Genomic DNA, 23,165 nt, shown 5'->3' with positions numbered 1-23,165 from the left:
GTCATCTGTGACCAGGCAAGAGTTCAGTGAGTGCTTCAAAGCTCTTTATTTGATAGGTAGCTATAGACTTGTGTCCTCATCCTGTACAGTCCTGTCTTCTAACTGTGTGCCTAGTTTCAGCAATTCCAACACCAGGCACTTGTTTACTCAGTCACAGCTTGACATTTAAGCTTCCACTTTGAGGAGATCTTTGTTTTGATTTTAGTTGTCTTACCCTAATTATTTTGCTTTTCTGATGAAACTTAGTGACATAGGGCTTGAATCAGTTCAGAATCTACTAATTATGTGTTTCTCTATACTCCAGTGTAGGCATTTGAGACAAAAGTGATGTCTTCTGTGGGGCTGAGATTTTACTATTGCTCCCATAAGTGGTAAACAGGTCTCCTGTTGATGCTTGGTGTTGTGCCCTGCTTATATAGTACTGAACTACATGTATGAGTACATCTTTTGAAATTAGAAAATTATGTGGAGAAAGGTTTTGCTACCATCCTATAGTACATGTCTGTCTCATTGTCTAATATCACATCTGGTTATCCACTGTATTGAATAGTTTGGAGGGAGGTAAGAGGAGTACTCAGTGTGTTTTGCATTTTCAGTGTTCAGAAATGGAAGTTCACACCTTCAGTGGTTTTGAATGTTTTATCAGAGTAGACGCTGGGCTAGAAAGTGAACTACTGTTGGGCCAGTGTAGACCCAAGTGAACGTCCCCCAGTCACAGTGACACTTAACTCCTGAACTTGGCCAAAGTCCTAACTTTGTATATGCTTGCCATGCAAACAGAGTTGTTACTTAGGGACCATGTGTATTCTCAGCTATGACAATATCTGGTATTTAAAGTGTAACATTATGTGCAGTTTCTGGTAGTTAGAGATGGTGAAGCCATCTTGAAACAGATGGTGAAAAACAACAAACATATTTGGTTCATAACAAGCACAGCTGTGCTACCATACACGAAGCTTATCCAGTTTGGTATTTTTTGGGAGTTGTTACTGATAACATTTCCAAATATCTATAAATCTTACAGGGAAAGAAATAGTGAAATTACCCTTCATTTTCTAAATGTGGCTATAATAAAGTTTCTCAAAATACATTTCAAACGTAATGCAAATATGAAAAATATCTGTCTTTCCATCTCTTAAGTCAGTAATTTTTCCACTAAATGGGGAGCTGGAAACTAAAACATCATTAATCTACTCTAATGGGTTCTTTGCTAAATGCGGAGTCCTGTTTCTATGCTGCTGTTCTGCAGCTTCAGTACTTGTGAAACAAACAGTTCAACTCTTTGGTGGTTCCTCACCTTTGAGGTCATGCCAATATTGAGACATCCAGTTAGATATAATTGGTACTTACTGCTCATAGCCAGTTACATAATCAAGTTGATCTCCTTGAGTTTAAAAAAAAGGTGCACTGTAGTTCACCCCTATATTCATTAATAACGTTAGCTGTAATTGCTCCTCTGCTTCTTTTCCCATTCATTTTTTTTTCCATTGCAGTGACCAGCAGAGATTTTCAAACCATGATTTCTTAATAAATTGGTTTCCAATCTGTACTGTGCCCATCATATTAATTACTCTTATGTCCTGTGGAGGTCATCTCATCTATACTGCAATAAAATAATAAATACAGCTTGTAGTGGACATACTTGCAGGCAAAATGTGTTTGCACTGGATCACAAGTGCCATTTTGATGTAAGGATTTGGCTTTCTTTTTCCTTGGTCCAGAAAAAAGAAGTATTTTCAAGTGCAGTGTAATGCAGTGTAGTAGTCCTTCAAATGCCTCTTGTATATTAACAAGTTTTTACAGCTGAAAGCTGTGTATAGATGCCATTGTGCTCCTAATAAGTGTTCTGAAAGTTGAACTTTATGTGAATGGGGACTGAATTAGATCTGAGCAAATATTCAATACATGTTCCTACTCAATATGCATTAATAAGTTACCAAAATATTGCCATGTCATTGTTTTTCACAAAAATTTTACTCCTGTTACAAAAAAACCCAGTCATACATGCAGGTTGAGAAAAAAATGGTGCAGTTGGTTTTGAGAACCTTTGCCATTTCCTTCGTTTCTAGAACATAAGCTGCATTATGCAGAAGGAGCAGTAGAAAAATACTGTAAGGTAATTACCTATTCTGCTTTGATGATACAAAACATTCATCACTTTCTCTGAATTTAATATATAAGTTTATGGTATAATTGGTATTTCCCTTGTAAGTATATGTTTTCTCTTACTGTTTCATGTGTGTCTTGTCTTTATTAAGATTTTTGTTCCTTGCAGTTTCAGGTCACCGTTTTCTAAGCATTTTAGAATAAAACTGTGAGGGATTTTGTAAAATATGTTGTCTACTTTTACGTTGTATGGCTCAAGGTCATAATTTATTGGAGAAACCAAAGCCTACTATCAGCAATTACAGTTTTGCAAATATTTCCAATTTATTGAATGTTCAGAAGATGCACATATCTAGATGTCTAACTGGTTATAACTCCAAATAGATAATTTTGCAGCTGCAGTGCAGCCTGAATTACTGTGCTTTTTTATACCTCTTTTCATTTGTACTTGAAAAGGTAAGTCAGGGCATCTGGGCATATACAAACATCAACAATAATAGTGGAAAAGGAAAAAAAATAAAAGGACGCAATTTTAAATTGCCTTAGTTATATGGAAAAGTAAATATTTGCTATAGCTTTTTTTTCCAACTCTTTAGGAAGAAAACCAGCCTTCACCTAACAAAATGTAAAGGTTGAGTATATTGGACACAAAAGTTTGCTTAAGTATAACGCCCTGAAGTTTCTTTTAGTGACTTCCCACTTCAAAATAGTTGGCTTCAAAATGAAATGATGGGCATTACATGGACTTAGGTTTTTAATTTGTGCTTTGATAAATTGCCGATTCCAGTATTCATTGTTATATTAATATTTTTCCCCTGTGGATCTAAAAATCTCATATTCTACTAATACAAGGAAGAAAGAGAAAGGCTCTTGCCAAATTGTAGAATTCCATTTCTCTGTATTTTTACTAGCAAATACAGACAGTTGGGCCCTGCTCTTATCATGATGTGGTCATTTTACCACTTACCAATCTGATATTATGGCAGAAATGGCTTTTATAGAATTTCTTACTGTATCTGAATTGCCAAGCTGCTTGCCCTCCCATAAAATAATTTAAACAGTTGTCTTGATTTTGAAGTCATCCGGTGTCAAAGAAAATAGATATGTATGTGAAGTGTGTCACGTATTCTTGAGGGATTAGTGTCATTGTGTATTCCTGGCTTTCTTCTATTCTAAATTAGACATTTTGTTCCAGGATTAGAAACTTGCTCTGGCAAGCACATGCACATGTGCACATTCGTGGGTACACCTGTTGTGCTGTCTCTTTGTGCTGCTTTGTGATTCAGCCTCCTGCTGCTGCCTCCTTTTTGTGCACTTCTTAATAGTTTTTCCTTCGGGAGGAGTTAGTTCTTTTGCTTCGTGATGAGTTTGAAAACATTATCCATTCAAAATGGCTGTGTGTCTGTAGAAGGTGGTTTGCTTGCAATAAGTAATTAAGTTCCTTTGTTTGTGTTCTTAGAGAGAAAAAAGACAATAAAAATATATTGCATCTTCATTTTTGTAGTAGATAGAGAATAGAGAGATTGGTGCTGCTATGAGTGGAGTGGCAGCCCTTCCCCCCACAATTGTTTTAGGCTGGTCTGTAGAATTAGTAGCCAGTTCTTCTGTCTGTTCTTTTGGAGTTTGTTCAATGATGGTTTCAACAGGGGTGTTTTTAAAGAGAATTCACACTTTTGTAAGAAGTGTTATGCTTTTGAATCTATTTTAAAAGGGACAGAAACTTTATTAAATGTGCAGAGAATTATTAAATGCGTGAGGTTGAGTCTCCTCAGAGTCAGGGGCAAGTTCTCCTCTTGGTTGGTCAGGCATTTGCTTCAAAATGACAGGATTCAAAAGGTTTGAAATCTTCATGGCCTGCAGCTTCACAGTTCTGCTGTCAGTGGTTTCCAGAGGGCAGCTGTAGCTGGTGAGGGAATGAGGCAGAGCATGGGAAAGCAGGGACGGTGGCTGAACCTAAGTAGGGAGACACCTGGGATGTAACTGCTGTTATGGAAAGCTGTTGTTTGTGCTTTGGATTCCATCCTTGGCAGGATTTGACTTTTCCTAGTCTGAGAAGTAAATATGTGGCTCTAAAACTCCAGTTTAAAAAGTATGTGAGATAGGGTTGATGAAAGCTATTTACAAAGCTATTAAGATAGTGTTTAGGGCTTACATACCAGAATTGATTTGTGACACATTTAGAGAAGTTTGTCATTTTTAGGAGATGGCACCGGTCTCATTGTCAAGTTTGGAAAGTTCATTGTAGCCATGTGTTTAGCTCCAGAATTATAACATATTAGCCAAGTTCCACCTGCTTCATAAGAGAAGGCTGTCAAGTGTATATGTTTTGAGCACTAACATAGGATGATGTATAAAAAAGTTACATGCTGGGAAACTTTTCACTCCTACAACACAGTTGTATGATCCTATTTTTTTACAGACCTCCTAGAACAGCTTTCCTGATTGGAGTATGCATCTTGTAAATACAGCAGGTGGAGAGAGGTTGCTTTATACAAACTAAGTTACTATGCTGTATTTAAAATAATTAAATAATGCTTGCCTTTAAAAACATAAAAAAAATCATGTTGAATGGGGTTTTTATGTGAAATGGGGCATGCATTCCCTTACGCTTTTAGTGCAAATGTGCTTATAAACAACTGCCAAAATCCTAGCAAGAGAGCATGACAGAGTAGCTCAGTGAGTGCTACAAGGTGCCACAAAAACAGTGAGTTTGGAATTTAAATTTTTCTTAAGTAAGTATCCTTAACTGCAGTAGTTTAAGCAAATCTGACTTCAATAGCAAAATGTAGAATATTTTCAAACATAAATATCTAGCAAGGTAGGTTTTCTTGGAGTTGGGTTTTTGGATTCAGTCCCTACCCTTCAGCTGTGTAATACCAGTCCCTTAGTTTTCAGATACTGGATTCATCGGGCCTTCTTATTAAATGTCTTTTGTGTAGCATGGAAGAATAATGAAATATTGGCATGCTAAGGGCCAAATCTGTGAAACAAGAGCTTACTGTGCAAGGACACTGGAAAGAAATAGAAGAGTGGAGAAAGAATAACATTTCACTCCAGGTGTCTGATTTGTATTCTCAAATAAGATTAGTATAATTATTTTTTTAAAAAATTACCAGCATCAGAGCATTGTGGATTTTTAGATGAACTGGCTCCCAGGACAATAGATTGGCAAAATGTCTAGTAGAAATCACACCTTTTGAAGTAGAAGAATATTGGGGTTTTTTTCCCCTTTTATTTGATATGACTGTATCTACCTTCTTATGTAGCTACTCCAGTGCTAATTGGGTATCGGTTTAGGAGTTTGCATCCTAAAATATATGTTTTTCTGGGAAAGACTTTTTTTTTCAGAGGAATAAATGTTGGGGGGAACCATCTCTGACAGCTTGCAGGTCAATATTTCAGTCAGAAGAACAACCAAGAATGAACTGCAGAACTCAGCAAATGAACAGTTTATGGTAGGTAGGTTTGGAATGGAAATGTGGATGATGACCTGGAATGGCTGCAAGATGGGGGTAGTTCCTTGGCCTGACTGGACAAATAATTGCAGCCAAGAGGGGCAGGGTGGCCGACAGGAACAGGAGGCAGTTGCCACAATAGTTTGGTCAATGTGAATCAGAATCCACAAACTCAGTAGAAGTGGTAACCCAGCATTAGCAGGACTATTACAGCATCTTCCATGTGGGGAAATGTGTGTTGCCCATCTCCTGCAGACCTACTCAGCCAAGCTCCTTGAAAATTATCTGTTTGAAGTTGTTTCTTGGGTCTTAAAAAAATCTTTCACACATAAAATAATAAATACTAAAACGACTTCAGTAGTAAATACAAAATGTAAACAAAATACAGATAAATTACAGTTACTGGTATCAGATGCCATGACCATGAATGGAGTTTGGCTCTTACCTTCAGGTTCAATAGTTAATATGTACATTTTGCAGTTTTTCCTCTCATTGAGGCTGGAGCAGGGTGTGAGGAACTTCACAAAAAATTTAAGCAAGCTAAATGATGGTTATGCCTAAAGGAAATACTCATTAACAAAAGAAAGTAATGAACATCAGAAGCAGTGGAAAAGCTGTTTAATACTGATACTTTTCTGGAGCTGTGGCCCACTGGAGGAGGTCTCCTGAGCAAGGACTGGACAACAGTGGATGGAAGATGAAAACAGTTAAAACATATGTCCTTAATATAATAAAGACTATGAATTGTTCTTGTGTGTACCAGTCCCATTATATTGAGTTGTAAGGGTCCACAGGAGTCAAGGAAGGGACTAGAGCTGAAAAAATGTGTCATGAGAAGAGCGGCTGAAGAGATCAGTGAGGTTTAAATTGAAGAAGCAATCAATGTGAGGAAGTGTGGAAAAGGACCATGAATTGTATAAAGATAAAATAAGGGACACTTAGTTAACACTACAGATGCAAGAAGAATATTCAGTAGAAGACAGGCAATTAATTAAAACAGAATCTCAAATGCATCATTAGTTTTAAAAGTTAAAACTTTATTGAATAACTAAGATATTCAATAATGAGAATATCAAAACCACACTCTCTTTCAAAAAAGTCAGTATTCCAAGTCTGCTGATGGTCATGTATGGATGCATAGGGAAGGAACAGGTTAGATCACACAGATGGTGCCTTTTTCATTCTTAAAGCAATGACATACAGCTTAACGTCTTTATGGACCAGACACTGTTTCCATGTGTTTGTGTTAAATAGCATTGTTTGGATTTTTCTCTTATCTGTATATTTTTGTCATCCCACTTACGCTTTTGGCTTCCATGTTGTGGCAATGAGTCTCACAGTTGTAATTATGGTTTATGTGATGTAGTCTGGCTTTTCCATTTATTATAAACCTGCTGCCTGATTTCATAATTTCATGGATTTCTTTACAAGAATACCCAGTTACAGTAAGAAAAACTTCTTTTTAAAGAGAGGGCCAGTCATGACACAAGGCTTTCTCTAATTATTCATGGGTGGGTGTCTTGCTCTCCCTGTAGGAGATACAGTATTTACTGCTTGACTGTCTTCTGCTATAACAGCCTCTGTGGACAGCTAGTGACTTCCATCCTGGCCATGACTGCTGTGTCCTTATGGTGAATAAAGTTGATTCCTGGGTAGTTCGAATAAGGTGCAAATACTGGGAACGAAACACTTTGCCTATTGAATGCACAACATGGCACACACTTCCCTGTATGTGCTAGTATGTAGTTTTCAAGGTGCATATCCTGGCACCTGTCTAGAGCTCAGTGGGAGAATGGGGTGGTTTTGGTTTGTTTTTTTAAAAAGTCAGCCTTCCATCCCCCATCTCACACATATGTCATAACAAGGCAAATGCCATGTTATCCTGCTTTGTAGATGAAAGTTTGCTGTGTGCTTGCTGGCCCTCACTCTTAGCTGTTTACATGCTGTAATGACCACAGAACAACTTGGTTTCTGGGGCCCAGAATATTAACAGATCTCTCACTAACTCTTAGGTGTAGTGGGAGCAAAATCAGAGACTTTCTGTCAAAATCACAGGAAGTTCTTTTTAATTAAAAATAGGAAGCGATTCCTGCTTGCTGGGCTTTGTGTTCCAAATGTGATCATGTGAAGTGAGATTCTGCAGTGTGATTGAATATTCTAATTTTTACTCCTTTTTTTGTCTCCTTCTAGGAGAAGCTCTGCCTACCACATCACATCCTAGAAGAAAAGGGCTTGGTAAAAGTGAGCATAACAGTTCAAGCATTGCTAGACGTAACCACAGTGAAACAAGCTTTATTCACATGAAACTACTCTCTGCTGTTACCAGCTACACTGTGCCATGAAAGAATCAAAAAACTGCCCATCTTTTCAAACTGCATTGAAAACACCACCAGTACTCAAAGAGTATTCTTACGATTTTAAACCCGTGTTTCCGACTGTACATATGTGTCGAACTACAAAGCAGAAACTGAACAGAAACATTTTCTAGAGGAAGTTGGCACTTCACTGCTTTTATAGCTCACTTCATACAGTACTTACTAAAACAGCCACCTCTCTGCCACTTAAAAACGTGTGGAGTATACAGCTGTCTTGCAGCAAGATACCTTTGTATTATTAAACTAAGAATCACTGTACTCAGTTGGGGGGAGCGAGAAGGGAGAATAAATCGGACTGCTACCATGTTAGGTTTTTCTGCCGTTGCTTCAGGCTATTGCCTTTTAAAAATATCCAGACATAAAATATTTATATAAATATTATTTATTAGTGAGTTGTTATTCATCCTTTGGATGCAAAATGTAAATTAGGAAACTGTATTTTATTACTGCTTTTTTTGTGGTTAAACACTTTATTTTAATATAAATACTTAGTTATTTTTTATTCTACTTGGTGTGCAGTAGCTCTAGATCTCCATAAATTGTATTTTCTAATATGTAAGATAAAAAGCAAACAAAATAGGTGCTTCTATTAAAAGAACAGCTAGCTGGAATGGCATTCTTTATTTCTTGAATCTGTGGAACATTGGTAAAAAATTGTCTGCATTCCATTGAGTTTCCCACATTCCGGTAACACTTCTCCCCTCACTAGACTAAATTGGCTGAAAGTGAGAGCGCACCCATTTTATTTGTATATAGATGTTTAAAAAACAAAAAAACAAAAGGAAATATGTAAACTTGAAAAATAAATGTGAACAAATATTTTTGATTGCTTATTTTACTATGCACAAGACATTTAACTTTTGCCGCAACAAAATGAATTATGTGCGTTAGGATCATGTGTCTTGAAATGTAATTTTGCACTGTAACTTGATTTCTTTTAAAGATTACAGCACTACAGAACAAATAGTAAAAAATAGCACAAGAATGTTAACAAGATGTACCAGGTAGCCAAAAAACTAACTTGTTTTCTTCAGTGATTCCTTCAAGAGGAGATAAAATGATTGAAACTGCTAAAGGCAGTCTCAAAGACCTGATCTTCCAGATCCAACCTGCCTGGGTGTACAGTGCTTCTCTCTAAAAGTCTCTATAGAATTAAGCACAATGTTCTGTAGTGCACATTTGCAGCAGCAGACCTCTACTTCCATGTCAGCAATAGGAAATAAAAGTTCTTCTCCTTATCACCACTTCCCTTTTTTCAAAGAGATTTTTAAAAACATAATTTATTATTAAGACATCATGCATTTTAGATCAAAAAGTTCAGCACAGTGATTCTTGTGCTATCTGGAACATCCCATTTTCATTCACACAAGAAGCTAGTGATGGGATTTGGGCAAGCAGGACAGGGTAGCTGCATGTGGTGAAAAGGGAAGCTGGCTGGGGGCACACAAGCAGGGACCTTGAAATGTAGAGTGGCAAAAAAAAGAGGCAAGGGGGTGGGAGGACTAAATATTTAAGCAAGAGTATGTGGAGAGAGCTATTGTATGAGGACCTCTGGGCAGAGTGATGCATACTTGTCACTACCCCCTCCCGAGGCAGTCACACACGCCTTCACAGGCACTGCATCTAACCCCACCCCTGGTCAGTAGCAGGTTTGTCGTGGTTCAGACGGTGTTTGGACACAGACCACACACTTCAACACCATCACTTGCTAACGGGCTGGGAGGTAGTGACAGCACCGTGTGAGGAGGAGGAAAGTGGACTCGCGGACAGTGAGACAGATAGAGTATGCATGGAATATCCAGTAACTTCAACCAAAGCAAAAACATTTATTTTATAGAGGGAACATTGACTTAAATTGTAATTTGATTGGCAGCTAGCATATTGTTTCCTATAAAATGTACTGTGCACTTTAACACTAAATGAAAATGTATTTTAATATTTTACAGAGCTGCACAAATATCTGTTTTGTCAAAAAGCTCGAGCAATGTAAAGAAAGTAAGTTTTCAAGTCAGAGTTTATCAAATTTTAAAAGCATTCAAGGATCAAGTATAAAAATAGGAATATTGATTTCTGCATCTTGAGGGATAAAATGCAGGTTTCCTGAGTATTTTTTTACAATGTATATATGGCAACATGAAGCTTTGTAATTATTATTATTTTGACAAATCTTGTTTTTTCATAATTAAAATATTGTTTTTCTCCTGATAGTGTCTTTCAGTATTTGCTTGAAGTTGGCTGTAAATAAATAGCTCTAAGTATTTTGTAATACAGCTTTTTTTATGCAGTCTTAACCTGTACGGCTAAAAAGAGAATCTTCATGATCCTTTGTACAATATTTATGTGCAATAAAACATGCATGGCAAATCTGTAATACCCTTCGCAGTGAACATAACGTATATAGAAAATCTTTATGGTAGTTACAATTAAACTGTATTATTTGCAGAAACCCCTTAATGCCCATCTCTGTGACTGATGATTTCTTGTAAAAGAGATGGCGGTTGGAGAGCTTAACACTGGAAATGATGGGGTTGGGGATGGGAGAAGATGATGATGTGATACAAATAAAGGAATTTTGCAGCTAAAGGAGGCCTAAGACCCCGCTGGTAACTGCAGTGTTCTCCCTGCAGCTTTGTTTGCTGCTCCTGCTGGGAAGGCCTCCCTGCCAGTCATCAGTGGCAGTGAATTATCTGCCCTCTGCTGCCAGGGCTGGGCTTGGGCTCAGGGAGAAGGGGGGAGACCCCTCCTTCAGTTTGCTCCTGCTCACATTGATATATGAGAGTTGTTCATTTCACTGCTTACACTTCTCTCTACAGGGCAGCTTTTTCTCCTCCTGGAGAGATTGTTCTGCAGGCTTCTGCTTTAGCAAACAAAACCTGAAGATTCCTTGATAGGATCCAAGCAGTAAACACAGTAATTTGTGTGAATGCCTTCAGCCCTGGGGATAACCCAGTGTGCCAGGGCTCTGCTCAGCTGCTTTGTTCTATCCTTGACTGCAGAAACAAGGAGCAGGTCACAGCATCCAGCCTTCTCTTTCCCATGCAGGTTTCTGAAGTCATTCAAGTACAGATTCTCCTAGATTCCAATTTCTCTAATGGAGTGTCTTAACCTTTGTGAAGAGGTGACTCTATGGGCTGTACTTCTTCACATCTGATAGGGGATTTTGGAAGCAGAGGATCTTTCTGCAATAATTTCCTTGTGGAGAACTCTTGCAACGCACACAGTTGTATCTTCCCAGCCTTCAGAGCTTACTTAATAAATAAATAGATGCAAGATGGATAAAAGTCAATGCATAATTTAAGGCTGGCACCAGCACCAGCTTCCCTGTAAACTTAGAATCTAGCAGGAGTCAGAGACACAGGAGAGCATTCATCATTGCTTAAAAAAGGCAACCCATCCTACAACTATCATAGTATTTCCTCTGGCAAGAGTGAGTCAAGGTTTGGGCAATGATTCAGGTCCAGCTGAACCATGAGAGAGCTGAGTTTACTTGCAGCTCACTGAAACAATCTGTGTTCTTGTCCAAAGTAGCTGGCAGGATTATACCACCAGGAGCTATTTTAGATCTACAACCGTCAGGACTAAATTCTGCCATCTTTTGTAAAATAAGCACACTTGATTTCAGCAATGATTTTTTCAGATCTATTTAGCAGTTTCTTCTCAGTCCTGTCACATCTAAGAAACACAGTACAAGCCTTTCACACTTAAGAATCAAAGGCAAGTGGAGAAAAAAATCCTTTTTACTACAGACCGCTTCCTTCACATGGTTTTTAAGAGGTCTTTTCTGTAAGTATCATCCATTAAATACTCCAGATCATTTGCTTGATAACACAGAGGACAGTAAACTACTGTGCACAGCAGGCGTTTGTCTGCATTCTCCACCGGACTTGGTCCTTGGAAGGTATTTACACAGGCCAAGGAAAAATACACCTACCACTTCAGATTAATTAAGTAGCTTGATTAGTTGTGCCACTAACAACTTCCTTCACCATTAAAGTATGAAGTAAACCCCAGTGATTAATTAGCTGCAGGGGCACGCTGTTGTTAATCACAGTCTCGGCACAGTTGCACTAGAAGCTATCTGGAGGTGCCACATACACACCCACACTCATGGTCTGAAACTCACTCATCTGCTGGCTTATATTTTGACCCAAAATGCAGCAGATGTAACTTCATGGCATCAAGAGTTTTCCAAGCATGCAAGAACATTCCCAATACTTAGTCGAAAGGACACACATCAAATTAAGTGGGACTTTTATTTTTCTTAGCAGTACAATCAGAAGAGCTCCATTTTACAAGCATTACTTCAGCAAATGATTTTTGTTTAGTTCACCTCTATCTCTTGATTCATATTGGCCAGGCAGCGTCCAAATGATTCAAGCATTGAGGTATTTTGCATGGTGTTTGATGTGGTCATTAATAAATGAAGCAATGAAAAAATAGCTGTGATCGTAACCCTAGAAAAGAACATTAAAGAAATCAGCAGAGAACATACAGTTCATGGTAAAGCAATCACACTAAGCTCTCTTAAAGGAAAGGTAATCACTCTCCTGGTTTTATCCATTTTAAGAAATACCTGGAATATATATAAAAATGGCAAGGGATATGTAACAGCTTAAGTATAGATGAGCACCAGGAAGCTAAATAAAGTACCTTAAGCTGCCCAAATCTAGGCCTGTAAGCTAGAGGTGGGTAACAGCAAGGGTCAGCTGCAGAGGGAGATGCAATCTGAGAGAACACTTGCCCTCACAGGTACTGTTCTGGTAAAGCACAGGGAGGGCATAAAGAGAACACAGCCCAGGTCTGAGTTACTGCTCCATCACTGTGCTGCAATGTCACCCTCTGACCCCTCTTCATCAGCACTAACTCTATCTTTAGGTGCAAGGTTTATGATAAACCAGAGAGGACAATCCTTCACTCTCCACCACTGGGCTCCCCATTGGGTCTGGGCGGAAGTTGCCAGTGGCTTACAAAGACTCCAGTGAGGACAGTGTTGTTCTGGGTCACTGCACTGCAGGTAAGAGCAATCCCTCCACGTGGGTCTTCACATGAATCTACGATGTCAAGCAGTTCCACCCCTTCCCTAACTTACACAAACACATGCAAACTAAATTGCGAAGTTTTATGGTAAACACAAAACCCACAGCACAGACAAGGGATGCAGCAAAAGGCCATCTGTCACTTTGGCTGTACAGTGACTACAATACTCATTAAAAATGATTAATGCTGTGTATTCAGCCGAGCACCGGCAGCCTGAGTCCCCATGAAGGGCTCAGCCTGTCCAAGCTGGAAGCACGACGGCACCTAGTGGTGAAGCACGGCTGAATCGGGCGGGTGATGTGTGTACCTTGATGGCCAGCGCGACGCTAAAGTGTCACTTCTCACCCTCCTCCTCACACGGCCAGGGACAGACCCGCAGTGGGAGCATGCCTGCCCCCTTACAGACACTCTCCTCACTGCCTGCTGCATACAACCAAAAATCACAAACAAGAATCCACCAACCAAGGACTGCAGAAGCAACTTGCCTGCTGCAGTCTGAAGACTACTGGGATTTTCTGCTCGGTGCAGGCAGCGATGAAATTATCAGGCAGTAACTGGCCCGCGGACAGGAACTGGTCCTCTTTGCCTTGGTCAATCAAGATGTCGAGGCGAGAGCCCGAGTAGGACTTGACAAGCTGGGTAGCATCATATGCCTGCAAAAATAAAAGAGAAATGACATTCAGTTAAACACGTTCAACTGGTTTCAGTTCATCGACCACAGGAAAAGAAGAGCACAGAGAGAGTCCTGGGCAGCGTAGAGCAGGACACCAAGTTGCACCTGGAAGAGCAAAAATCTAGGGAAATTCCAGGCAACTGATAAATAATACCCATTGCTTTATAAAAGGCAAATTGTATGAGCTAGGTAATTACCAAGTTGGCAGTTTGACCAAACAGAACATCCAGCCCAGGGCTGCCCTACAGAATGGAAGAACAGCAATATAGTCAGTACTAATTCACACCCTTGTGCAGGAACTAGGTCCTGCTGAAGAAACTTGGTGTCTTGGTGTAATTATTCTGGCAGCTAAAAATCAAAACACCAGTGTAATGCAACTGTGCTCATGGGAAGGCATTTAACCTGAAGGTTACGGTGACAATTTGACCAAGAAAACTTGGTGCAACTGAGAAACAGAAATTAAAGACTCTAAACATACACATATCAAAAAATAACTCTGATGGGGAACATGTTACCCATGGGGTGCTGTATGTGTTACATACTCAAAATAAAGAACTCCTTTAAAAAGACAGTGAAGTGTTTAAGGCTGTGAAGTCACCAATGGACAGCAAAATCCAAAGCCCTACACCAAGGTATCAGAGCCATCCTTCCAGGATGCCACCAGATCCAGAAATGACACTATGATGGAAATGGGAGCTTGGGCTCAGCCCAGCACTGTGGCCATCAAATTATCCTGAACATATTTACATGGCAATTTTAAGCCAAAATACAGAGATCAGAGGTTGTATATCTGTGCCAAAGACATCTCTAAGTCTGTTCCTGATGATTGCTGTTGATCTACTGGACTAGGTTTGCAGAAGAGCTCCAAAACAAGGGGACAGAAAACAGGGTTTTGGGGTGTTGTTTTGTTTTGTTTCACAACAAATCCATTACATAAAGTCTAAGCAAGTTTAACTGGTGGTTTCTAAGTACACAAACTACTCTATTAACGATTATGAAAGCAGAGAGTACTCTCCAATCCTGTAAAGTTTTAATCAGACATACTTTAATCCAATTTACAGGGATTGAACTGCAGCTTGTGCTTATTTACAAGGAAATCCGAGTACATAGTCACTACAATCCCTTCTAACTTAATTCTAGAAATACAGTGCAATGTTTAAGTTGAGATTGAAAATACTGAAGGGCTGCCCAAATAATGCAGCAACCATGCAGACAAACATTTTTGTATCTTAGCCATTCATATACAACTACTGATAGCTTAAAATTAGGGCCCTGGAGCTAAAACCTAACTTTGCCTAGTTTAATGCTGTACTGAAATACACTGATTTCCAAGTATCCAACGGGCTCCTTTTGGAGGCCTCCCACTGGCTGCCCCTGAAAAATGTCACAAGGCTCATCAGTCTGAACAGTTTGCAGCAGTCTCTCTCTTCAGGCTACTACAAAAATACACTGCTCCTAATTCTTCTTAGCCCAGACTTTTAAATCTTCATAGAACTGAGAGAAATGTAGCTGATTTGATGAGAGACTTGTACCTCATTGCATTTTCATAAGCACCATAAGGCACCAGCATGTCACTCCTGCCAGAAACAATGCTCTTCTCTGCTTGGGGGTGCAGTAAAACAACAGTACTATCTCATGGGCACTCCAGAGTTTTTTTCCAGGCTCCTGCTGTGATGTATTTGCAGATCACTCATTCATCTGTTACTAAAGAACTGCAGCTGCAACACATACCTCCCATTTGCTTGTATCTGGTCCCAGATATCCACCAAGGGCCTTCTTCCCCCACTGACACTGAATTGGGTTGCAGATAGGAGCAAATGCTGATACAGACTGTTCAGAAAGACAACAGGAAAAAAATACTATGTAACAATGAACTGCAGCAACTGAAACTATTTATGGTTTCTTCAGTCACATCTATAGAAATCTATATAGGCATTAGTACACCTCATACAAGCTATACTTCATCTTACTTTGTACTTTCCAGGATTCTTCAGAGCAAGAATAAGAGCTCCATGACCTCCCATGGAATGCCCAAAAATAGACATCCGTTCAGGGTCAGTTGGAAAACTGGCATTTATTAGTTTAGGCAGCTGTAAAGGAAAGAAGAGTGTAATAAAACGTTAAAGCAACTTGAGTATGTTTAAGAAAAAAAGCACACAACTAACCAACTAATGCCTTTTAATGCCACTGAAACCAAAGGCACATCTCTGGTTCTAGCCTGACATCTGTGATCATGCCCTGAATGCAATTTGCAGAGGAATGTGGTATCAAAAGTTCAGCTGACAATAAGTGAAAATACTTTGATAACTCAAAGTATCTCTATAGAAATCTACCATAACCTTGTAACACAAGATGTGGGAATTTCTTATGACTGAGCCATACCCCTTTATCTTACCCAGCAACAGCAGGAGAACCCAGCAGCAAAGTTACCTCATCCTTTATGTAGGAATACATCCTATAGTTTGTTTTCCAAGGATCTTCAGTGGCATCCACATAAAAACCAGCACCGGTGCCAAAATCCCAGCTTTCATCTTCTCCTTCAATATTGCAGCCACCTAGCATGAAAAATCTTACCTTTACTACAGGTTCAGCATTGGAGAACCTGCCATACAAATCAGACTCAGGACACAAGTCTCTCAATCACATCTCTGCCCCTTCAACTAGAAGACAATTTGGATTTTCATTCATTAGTACAATGTTTTCAAGTGTATTTCAACACTTCAAAATGTCACATAATACCTACAGATATATCCAATTTCTAAATAGTGTCGGTATCTCTTCATAAATAAATATAGCATACACGTCTCCTAAATTACTTCTGAAAAGCTTTGTCCAATTCACCCAGGGACTTAACCAAAAGTTGGCACTTGTTAATTGGTGCTACCATCTTATTTCAGCCATTAGACCTCATCCGATCAAGTACAAGAAGCTATGTGAGAAACAGAAACAGAAGAAAATTTCCTTTTCCCCCAGAATGACAGAACCATGTATCACCAAATGGTGTATCCAAGCCAGTTTATGTGCTTTAAATAATGCCTGCTACACCTCCCTTTTTAAGATTTTCCAGAAGAATATCATTCACTGTTCCTATAATTTCACAAGTCTATACCTCTACCTTTTCCACAATTCATTTCATTGCTCCCGCCTATAATTCTCCATGAAACCTAAATAATTTCTTCTTTGAATAACTGCAGGAATGTATCCTCTTTTCCAAGGCTACACTTTCAAACTAAATTTGCAGATGAGTTCTTAAGTCAGTACATCCCATCCAGTCCTCCCTTTGATTAGTCTGTGATTTACAAGCCTGGTTTGCAGAACAGAATGTAATATTTCAAGGTACAGGTGATAGGAATGTTTTGGAGAAAGAGGCCATTATTTCCTAGTTTCTGCAATCGAAAATTATATGGCCTTTTACCCCTGTCAGATTATATTACAAACCCATGTGTAACTCAACAGTCCCTCACAATTTGTGCAGATGGCTGCCACCTTGCCACCATGTGAAACCAGATTTGTACAAGGATCAAAGTTGACTTTGCTCCAGTGACATGTCCTTGAACACTGAGTGATTTTGTAACTTAACAGTCCAGCAATCACAGGGGTGCTTAAACAACATGTTGGATGTAAAAACTACAATACCTTGGAGATGGACAAAAACTCAGACAGTCCTGTCATGCAATGAAGGCAATGCTCATTAAATGCTAAAAAAAACTTACAGCAAGCCTTGAAAAAAAGAAATCTGAAAAGGAATCTGCATAATATTGCTCAGTATACCTGTCTGGAAAAACAAACCCCTTTGAAGAAGGAAAAGTAAAATCTATCAAGGCCTTACAGAGTCTGTAATGACAAATATTAAATGATTTCATGCAGTCTTTTTCCCCATCCACATACATCTCCTGGGTTCTGGAAAGTAATTCTCATGCAGTCATAACTACACAATTGAAAAACACATGTAAGCATTTTCAATACCTCTCAGCTCATGATTATATTTGAATTGCTTTTCATTTGTTTCTCCAGACAACTCAAAGAGACTTAAGAACATTTGGGGTCTGTGAGCTAAAGTTTAAGAGTATAATATGAAGCACATACCAAAATTCATCTAAATAGCAGAGCAATCCTTATCAATTTTTAGACTGAAAGGCAAGAGAGAAGCTGCCACGAGGGATTTAAAAGAAAATGGACAAATCAATGACCTATTCAAAGGCATTTACACATTGATAGAGAAAACTCAGCACCAAAAGCAAGTTCCAGTATAATTACCCAATGTGAGTAACACAAAGGTTAGCTGCCCATCTCTAGCCTGCAGCAAATAGCAACAACTAAGTGCAAAGCTCATTCATACACAAGTTTTGCTCTTCTGTCCCTCTTCTTTATTAGAAACATGTATTTATGTTCTTGGACCTGACACAACTTCTGAACCTAGATGCAAAAAATACTTTACGGAAAGAACACCGCTTTTCCCCCATATTGCCTGTAGTCAGATGTGACCCACTAAAGCTTTGGAAATATTAGAAGGCTGCCACCTTTGTTTACAGCACTCATGAGACTGTGGCAGAGTCCAACAAATACAAAACATAAAAGAGTGAATCCCCAAATAACAGTATTTCCAATAACTGCAGATCCACCATTTTCAGGTTTCCCACACCATAAGCTCAGCCTTAAAAAACAGCACATCATTTAAAAAATCCATTCATCACTAGTCTATTGTAGCTGCAGGGGAGAAGGGTTTCTGGTTTGCTTTTCCAAGTATTGTCAATCCTCTGAAGACATGTATTTAATTGGCTTTAGAAGACAGAATACAATAAAGAGCAAGCACTGCAGCTTTGTGTGGCAACACAGTTCTGCAGGTTTTATAGGGTCCCAGCAAGCTGCAAAATGTCAGCAAGAATTCTAATAACACACATTTCTTGTTTCACTTTTCCTCCCTCTCCTCATCTGTGCTGAACTCTAGAGCCCCTTTGTTCTAGTTTTAGTGCCACAATAAGAGAGTTTCAAATGTCAAACCCTCACTACCCCGTTATTAAGAGCATACACAATGTAATCTTGTGAACAATGCAAGATGCAGAGGTGAGGTCAAATTCTGACTCAGGGGGGCAACACACTTTTCAGCACACTGCAGCACCCCATTCTCTGGGGACAGAGAGTGCACTTCAGTGCAATGACTGTTACCATGTGTCTCGTTACACTTACGTGGGCTTGTGTCTGGTGCCACTACAATAAGGCCGTGCTCAGCTGCTGCTTGTTGAAACCCAGCCTTCGTTATGAAATTCTGTTCTGTGCAGGTTAACCCTAGGGAAACACAAATACTGCTGGTTACCCATTGCTCACGGCATACTGGTTTCAAAGCTCCTTTTGACAGAAAATGTCTTGAAAAGCAAGAGGAATTCCTATCTCCATAAACATGGAAAATGTTTTCACTAGGCTCAACAATACTTAACAATTCACAGGAACACAGTTGCTCTGTCCCATCTAGTCACACTAACACGTGATCAAAACCAGATCCATGTGTACCCTGTATTCCCTGGAGCACCAGCTCACACAGTGTGCAGTGCCCTCAGCTATTGTGCATTTAAACCCACTGACCACAAGCATTTGCTGAGGCTGACACTGCTAACTTCACCTAACCCTGCAACTACATTTTTCCTTCTACTGTCATCTCAGCTGTTTGCATTACAGAATCACACATGTGGTCTGACAAATTCTACATACTTTAGACAGGATAAAGGGCCCATAAGCACTCTGACTCCAAAACCCACAGCAATACGTGCCTTTTGTATAGCAGCAGGTCCAAATAAAGTCCAATTACAAATAAATTACACTTCACACCAATATTTTAATTCTTCTTCACTGTGCAATTTGACAGCAGTTAATGATTCTAGTTTTCTCTGAGGACAAGTTGCCAGTAACCTAATTTGACTGATATGCTGCCCAAGACAACATGGTTTACATTCGATAAAATAAATGTGCTGCATGGCTTAGAGCTCTTCAGACAATTTTGATGTGCCTAACTTCAAGGATAAACTTTTTTACCCAGTCCACTCTCATGATACAAATCAGACCCACCAGCTGTTTTGTGAAATGAATACATTCAAGCAGCTCAAGTCTCCACACTAACAGTCTGGTCTCCAACTTTCTAAACATAAATCTCAATAAAGCAACTCCTAGAATTACAAAACAGAGTTTCTGCTTTTTATTTTCAATAAAAGAAAAAAAAAAAGGATTTAATTATTAATTGTGGATAAAAAACTTCACTCCTGCTGCACAAACCTCTTCAAAACCTCTGCACAAAAAAGGCCATGGCCCTTATGTATCCCACAGGTTTGCCTCACACTAGACCTGCTTGTGCTAAGGCAGCTGACAGCACCTCTCTTTTCAAGTTCACCCATTGCTTCCTGCAAAATAGTACTCGGAATAAGGTGGAGTCCACAGGACAAATGTGCTGGCTTCCATGGGCTCTATTTCACATCCCTACCCTGTTAGCTGAAGCAGTCTGTCATAAACAAAGGAAAGCAAGAGGTGTTCCAATGGCAAGGCCTTACAGGAGAACCTTTATATATAGGCTTTGGAACAAAAGGTATGAACATTTTAGAACAAAAGGGCAGAACACTTCGAACACTGAGCATTTTACAACACAATCTGGTAGGCTACCCCCAAGCTGCATCCTGATTTATCACAGTACGCTCAGACTAAATCCACCTTCCAGAAGAAGAGTTTCTGTAGAATTCAGGAGCTGCCACTGCAGTACCTCTACATTAGGTTTTCAGTAATGGTAGTGCAGTAGTTTAAACATGTTGAAGATTGTATTTTTTAAGTTACTAAGACTCATGTTACTTACCCGAGAGCCAATAAAGCACAGGACACTTTCCAGTTTCCGCTTTTGGAGGCAAGTAGATTCCAAATTTCATTTTGCATTTTAGCTCTGCACTGTATTAATAAAATACTTCTTGTTATCACCACTACTTAATTAACAAGGTCACTAACATTAAAAAAAGGAAACAGTGGATCACTGCATTTCATTCAAAAGGAGATCTAGTCAGTGAATTGTAACAACTAAGTTAAAAGAAGGGAAAATCGAATTTTAAACTCAGACTCTAGAATTGTCAATAGCTAACTTTCCAACTTTGTTCTGAATATACTTAAAACAGAGACCCACAAATAAAACACATTTTCACAGTGCTGCTAACTGGGAACAGGTTGAAAACTGAATTTTGAATCCCAGCAATATTTATCTTGCGCTTTATCTATTAAATTGCAAAGTAATTTTTACTGAAGAACACATCCACATGACTTGCACAACATACAATGCACCACACATGCCAGAGAAGGTTTTCAATCTGCTAAGTCTACAGACCAATTAGTTGCTCAATTAATACTAAAGCCTAAAATGATCAATAAACTCTTATCTAAGCAAAACTAATGATTTTATTTGGATCAAAATTTTTTTTAAAAGCTTATTTTTCTGTTCACCTTCATCAAACAAAAATATATTTATTGAGTCTGTCTGCTCACAGCACTTTTCCAGAGTGCACAGCAGTGAGATATCCAGTAGAGTGAGTGGAACTTTGCACACACAGTGGTTCTCTGTGCTGCAAACAGGACAACTGAAAGTAACGGAGCTTCATTTTCAAAGGTAAAAATACTGGCTTCCCACCTCAGATCTGCAGCATTAATATACTGGATCATGTTAAACATTAACACAGAAATTCAAGAGCACAGCCAAAGCAGCAGCAGACATTATTCCTAACCAAAATATGGATATTAGTGAGAACATGCTATTTCCCTGCAGACTGAAAACACTGACAGCAATGACAGTATGGATTCACTGCCCCAAGCTAAACATCTCAGTTGTTTTAGTGGTGTTTACCTGTCGTGTTCAAACACCTTCTGGAAACCCTCAAAGCATTTGTTGCTGGAAACCTGTTTCAGTGCCATGATTTTAACTGGGGAAAAAAAAAAAAAAAAGGAGAAAGGAGAAAGTTATATTTGAAAATAAAACACTCCTGGTCTTAGACTTTTTGAAAACAGAACAGTTGAATACAACTTGAAATATCTTTGCTTAGTGTTATAGTTTTTCAGAAGAATTTCCTGCACATGCTTTCTGATCTTTCATTAACTTTCTATTTCCCCACAGAAAAGGGACAGGGGAGGCTGAACTCTTGTGAGCAGAATGGGCAAAGCCTGCCTGCTTTCCTACAGAGCCACATCTCCAATGACCTTTACCTCAGCACTAACTGTGGCTTGCTCTTTGGCTACCAAACAAGCATTCCCATGTGCTGTGGTTAACCTGGAGCTCCCCGTGCCAGGCTGTTACCTCCACAATTACCATGCAGGAGAGAAACCTGTCCCACCTTTCCTTCTCTGTGTGTGACAGTATCCAGCCACTAACTACCACAATACTGAGCCTTGTTCTCAGCTTTGATGGAAATTAATTACCATGTTCTAACAGTCTGTGGGACAGCAGAAACAGAGGAGCAGAAGGCTTATTTCCATGGCAAACAGCATGAAATACAAGCAAAGGAGAGTCCTGGGAGTTTTAGAAAGCTGGTGGTACAAGTGTAGCAAATGTGCTAAGGAAACTCGGGAAGGCTGACACAAAAGTGGACGCTGTCAGCGTGCACAGGAGCAGTAAGGCCAAGCAGACAGCAGAAAGGCGAACAGTCTGCAGAGTCACAGAATCATAGAATATTCTGAGTTCGAAGAGACCCCCAAGGATCATCGAGTCCATCTCCTGGCCCTGCACACGACATCCCCAAGTATCACACCATGTGCCTGACGGCATTGTCCAAGCACTTCTTGCACTGTGCCAGACTTGGTGCTGTGACCACTTCCCTGGGGAGCCTGTTCCAGTGCCCAAACACCTTTTCCTGATATCCAAACTAAACCCGCTCTGACACAGCTTCAGGCCATTCCCTCGGGTCCTGTCCCCGGCACACAAGAAAATCCTGAGGGGAACCCAGGTACCATCAGACCAGGTAACAAATATCAAAACGAGAACGTTCCATCCCTCACACCTGCGCGGTGCTATGGGGCAGCGGGAAAGAAGAACCCCGCACCACGGAGAGCCCGCGGGGGTTCATCGCTGCCTCCTGCCGCCCCCGCGGGGCTGGGGCCGAGGGGCGCCCGCCCAGCAGCGCCTTACCGCCCTGGCACGGCAGCCCAGCAGCAAGGCCCGGCCCGGCCCGGCTCGGAGCGCCCCTTTCCACACGGCCAGTCCTGCCCGCTGCGCCACAGCGCGCTCCTGTGCCTCCATTTCCACCCGCCCGCCCTTGCAGGCGGCGATCCCTCCCCTCCGGCCGGGCCTTCCGCCACCGCCTCCCCACGCTCTCGGCTCGGCTCGGCCCGGCCCGTTCCCGCTCCCGCTCCCGTGCCCGCTCCCTTACCGCGGCGGAGCGCTGGGGCCGGGCGGCGCGGGGCAAGGGGCGGCCGTGGCGCGGAGGCGGCTCCTCCCGCCGCCCCGGGGCTGGCCCGTACCGCCCCCAGCCGCCATGGCTCTGCCCGGCCGCGGCCTCAGCGTGGGGGGAG

General features: G+C 40.3%; 2 protein-coding genes across 3 annotated transcripts in view; one reads left to right on the top strand and one right to left on the bottom strand.

Annotated features, from left to right (window-relative positions):
* LRCH1 (leucine rich repeats and calponin homology domain containing 1) overlaps positions 1 to 10,390 on the top strand; it is a 118,888-nt gene extending 108,498 nt beyond the window's left edge. Inside the window, 1 exon segment of the mRNA XM_039567696.1 lies at positions 7,752 to 10,390. Coding sequence (XP_039423630.1) covers positions 7,752 to 7,865 — 114 coding nt within the window. The 3' untranslated portion in view covers positions 7,866 to 10,390.
* A 1,780-nt stretch (positions 10,391 to 12,170) lies between these two features.
* ESD (esterase D) lies at positions 12,171 to 23,088 on the bottom strand. Of its 2 annotated transcripts, none has more exons than XM_039567683.1 (9): positions 23,024 to 23,088; positions 21,508 to 21,583; positions 20,479 to 20,567; positions 18,834 to 18,932; positions 16,077 to 16,201; positions 15,617 to 15,736; positions 15,378 to 15,476; positions 13,459 to 13,626; positions 12,171 to 12,390 (listed from the first exon to the last, which is right to left on the bottom strand). In XM_039567683.1, the coding sequence occupies exons 2-9, from the start codon at positions 21,573 to 21,575 to the stop codon at positions 12,310 to 12,312; spliced, it is 849 nt and encodes a 282-aa protein (XP_039423617.1). In that variant the 5' UTR covers positions 21,576 to 21,583; positions 23,024 to 23,088; the 3' UTR covers positions 12,171 to 12,309. The 2 variants fall into 2 exon arrangements, with proteins under 2 accessions (XP_039423617.1, XP_039423623.1); XM_039567689.1 differs by lacking the exon at positions 23,024 to 23,088 and adding an exon at positions 22,783 to 22,896.
* Positions 23,089 to 23,165: the final 77 nt, after the last annotated feature.

The sequence above is a fragment of the Corvus cornix genome, chromosome 1 (assembly GCF_000738735.6).
Source record: "Corvus cornix cornix isolate S_Up_H32 chromosome 1, ASM73873v5, whole genome shotgun sequence".
NCBI lineage: Eukaryota > Metazoa > Chordata > Aves > Passeriformes > Corvidae > Corvus > Corvus cornix.
Note: the sequence above shows the minus strand (reverse complement) of the source record. Positions and strands in the feature narration are given on the sequence as shown.

Bases quoted from the DNA above. Each gene is read 5' to 3' on its own strand.
- ESD (XM_039567683.1), bottom strand. From the start codon at position 21,575: ATGGCACTGAAACAGGTTTCCAGCAACAAATGCTTTGAGGGTTTCCAG. The intron at 18,933-20,478 runs GTAAGTAACATG...GTGTTTCCCTAG, and splicing joins TGTGCTTTATTGGCTCTCGG to GGTTAACCTGCACAGAACAG. The intron at 15,737-16,076 runs GTAACTTTGCTG...TTTCCTTTACAG, and splicing joins ATTCCTACATAAAGGATGAG to CTGCCTAAACTAATAAATGC.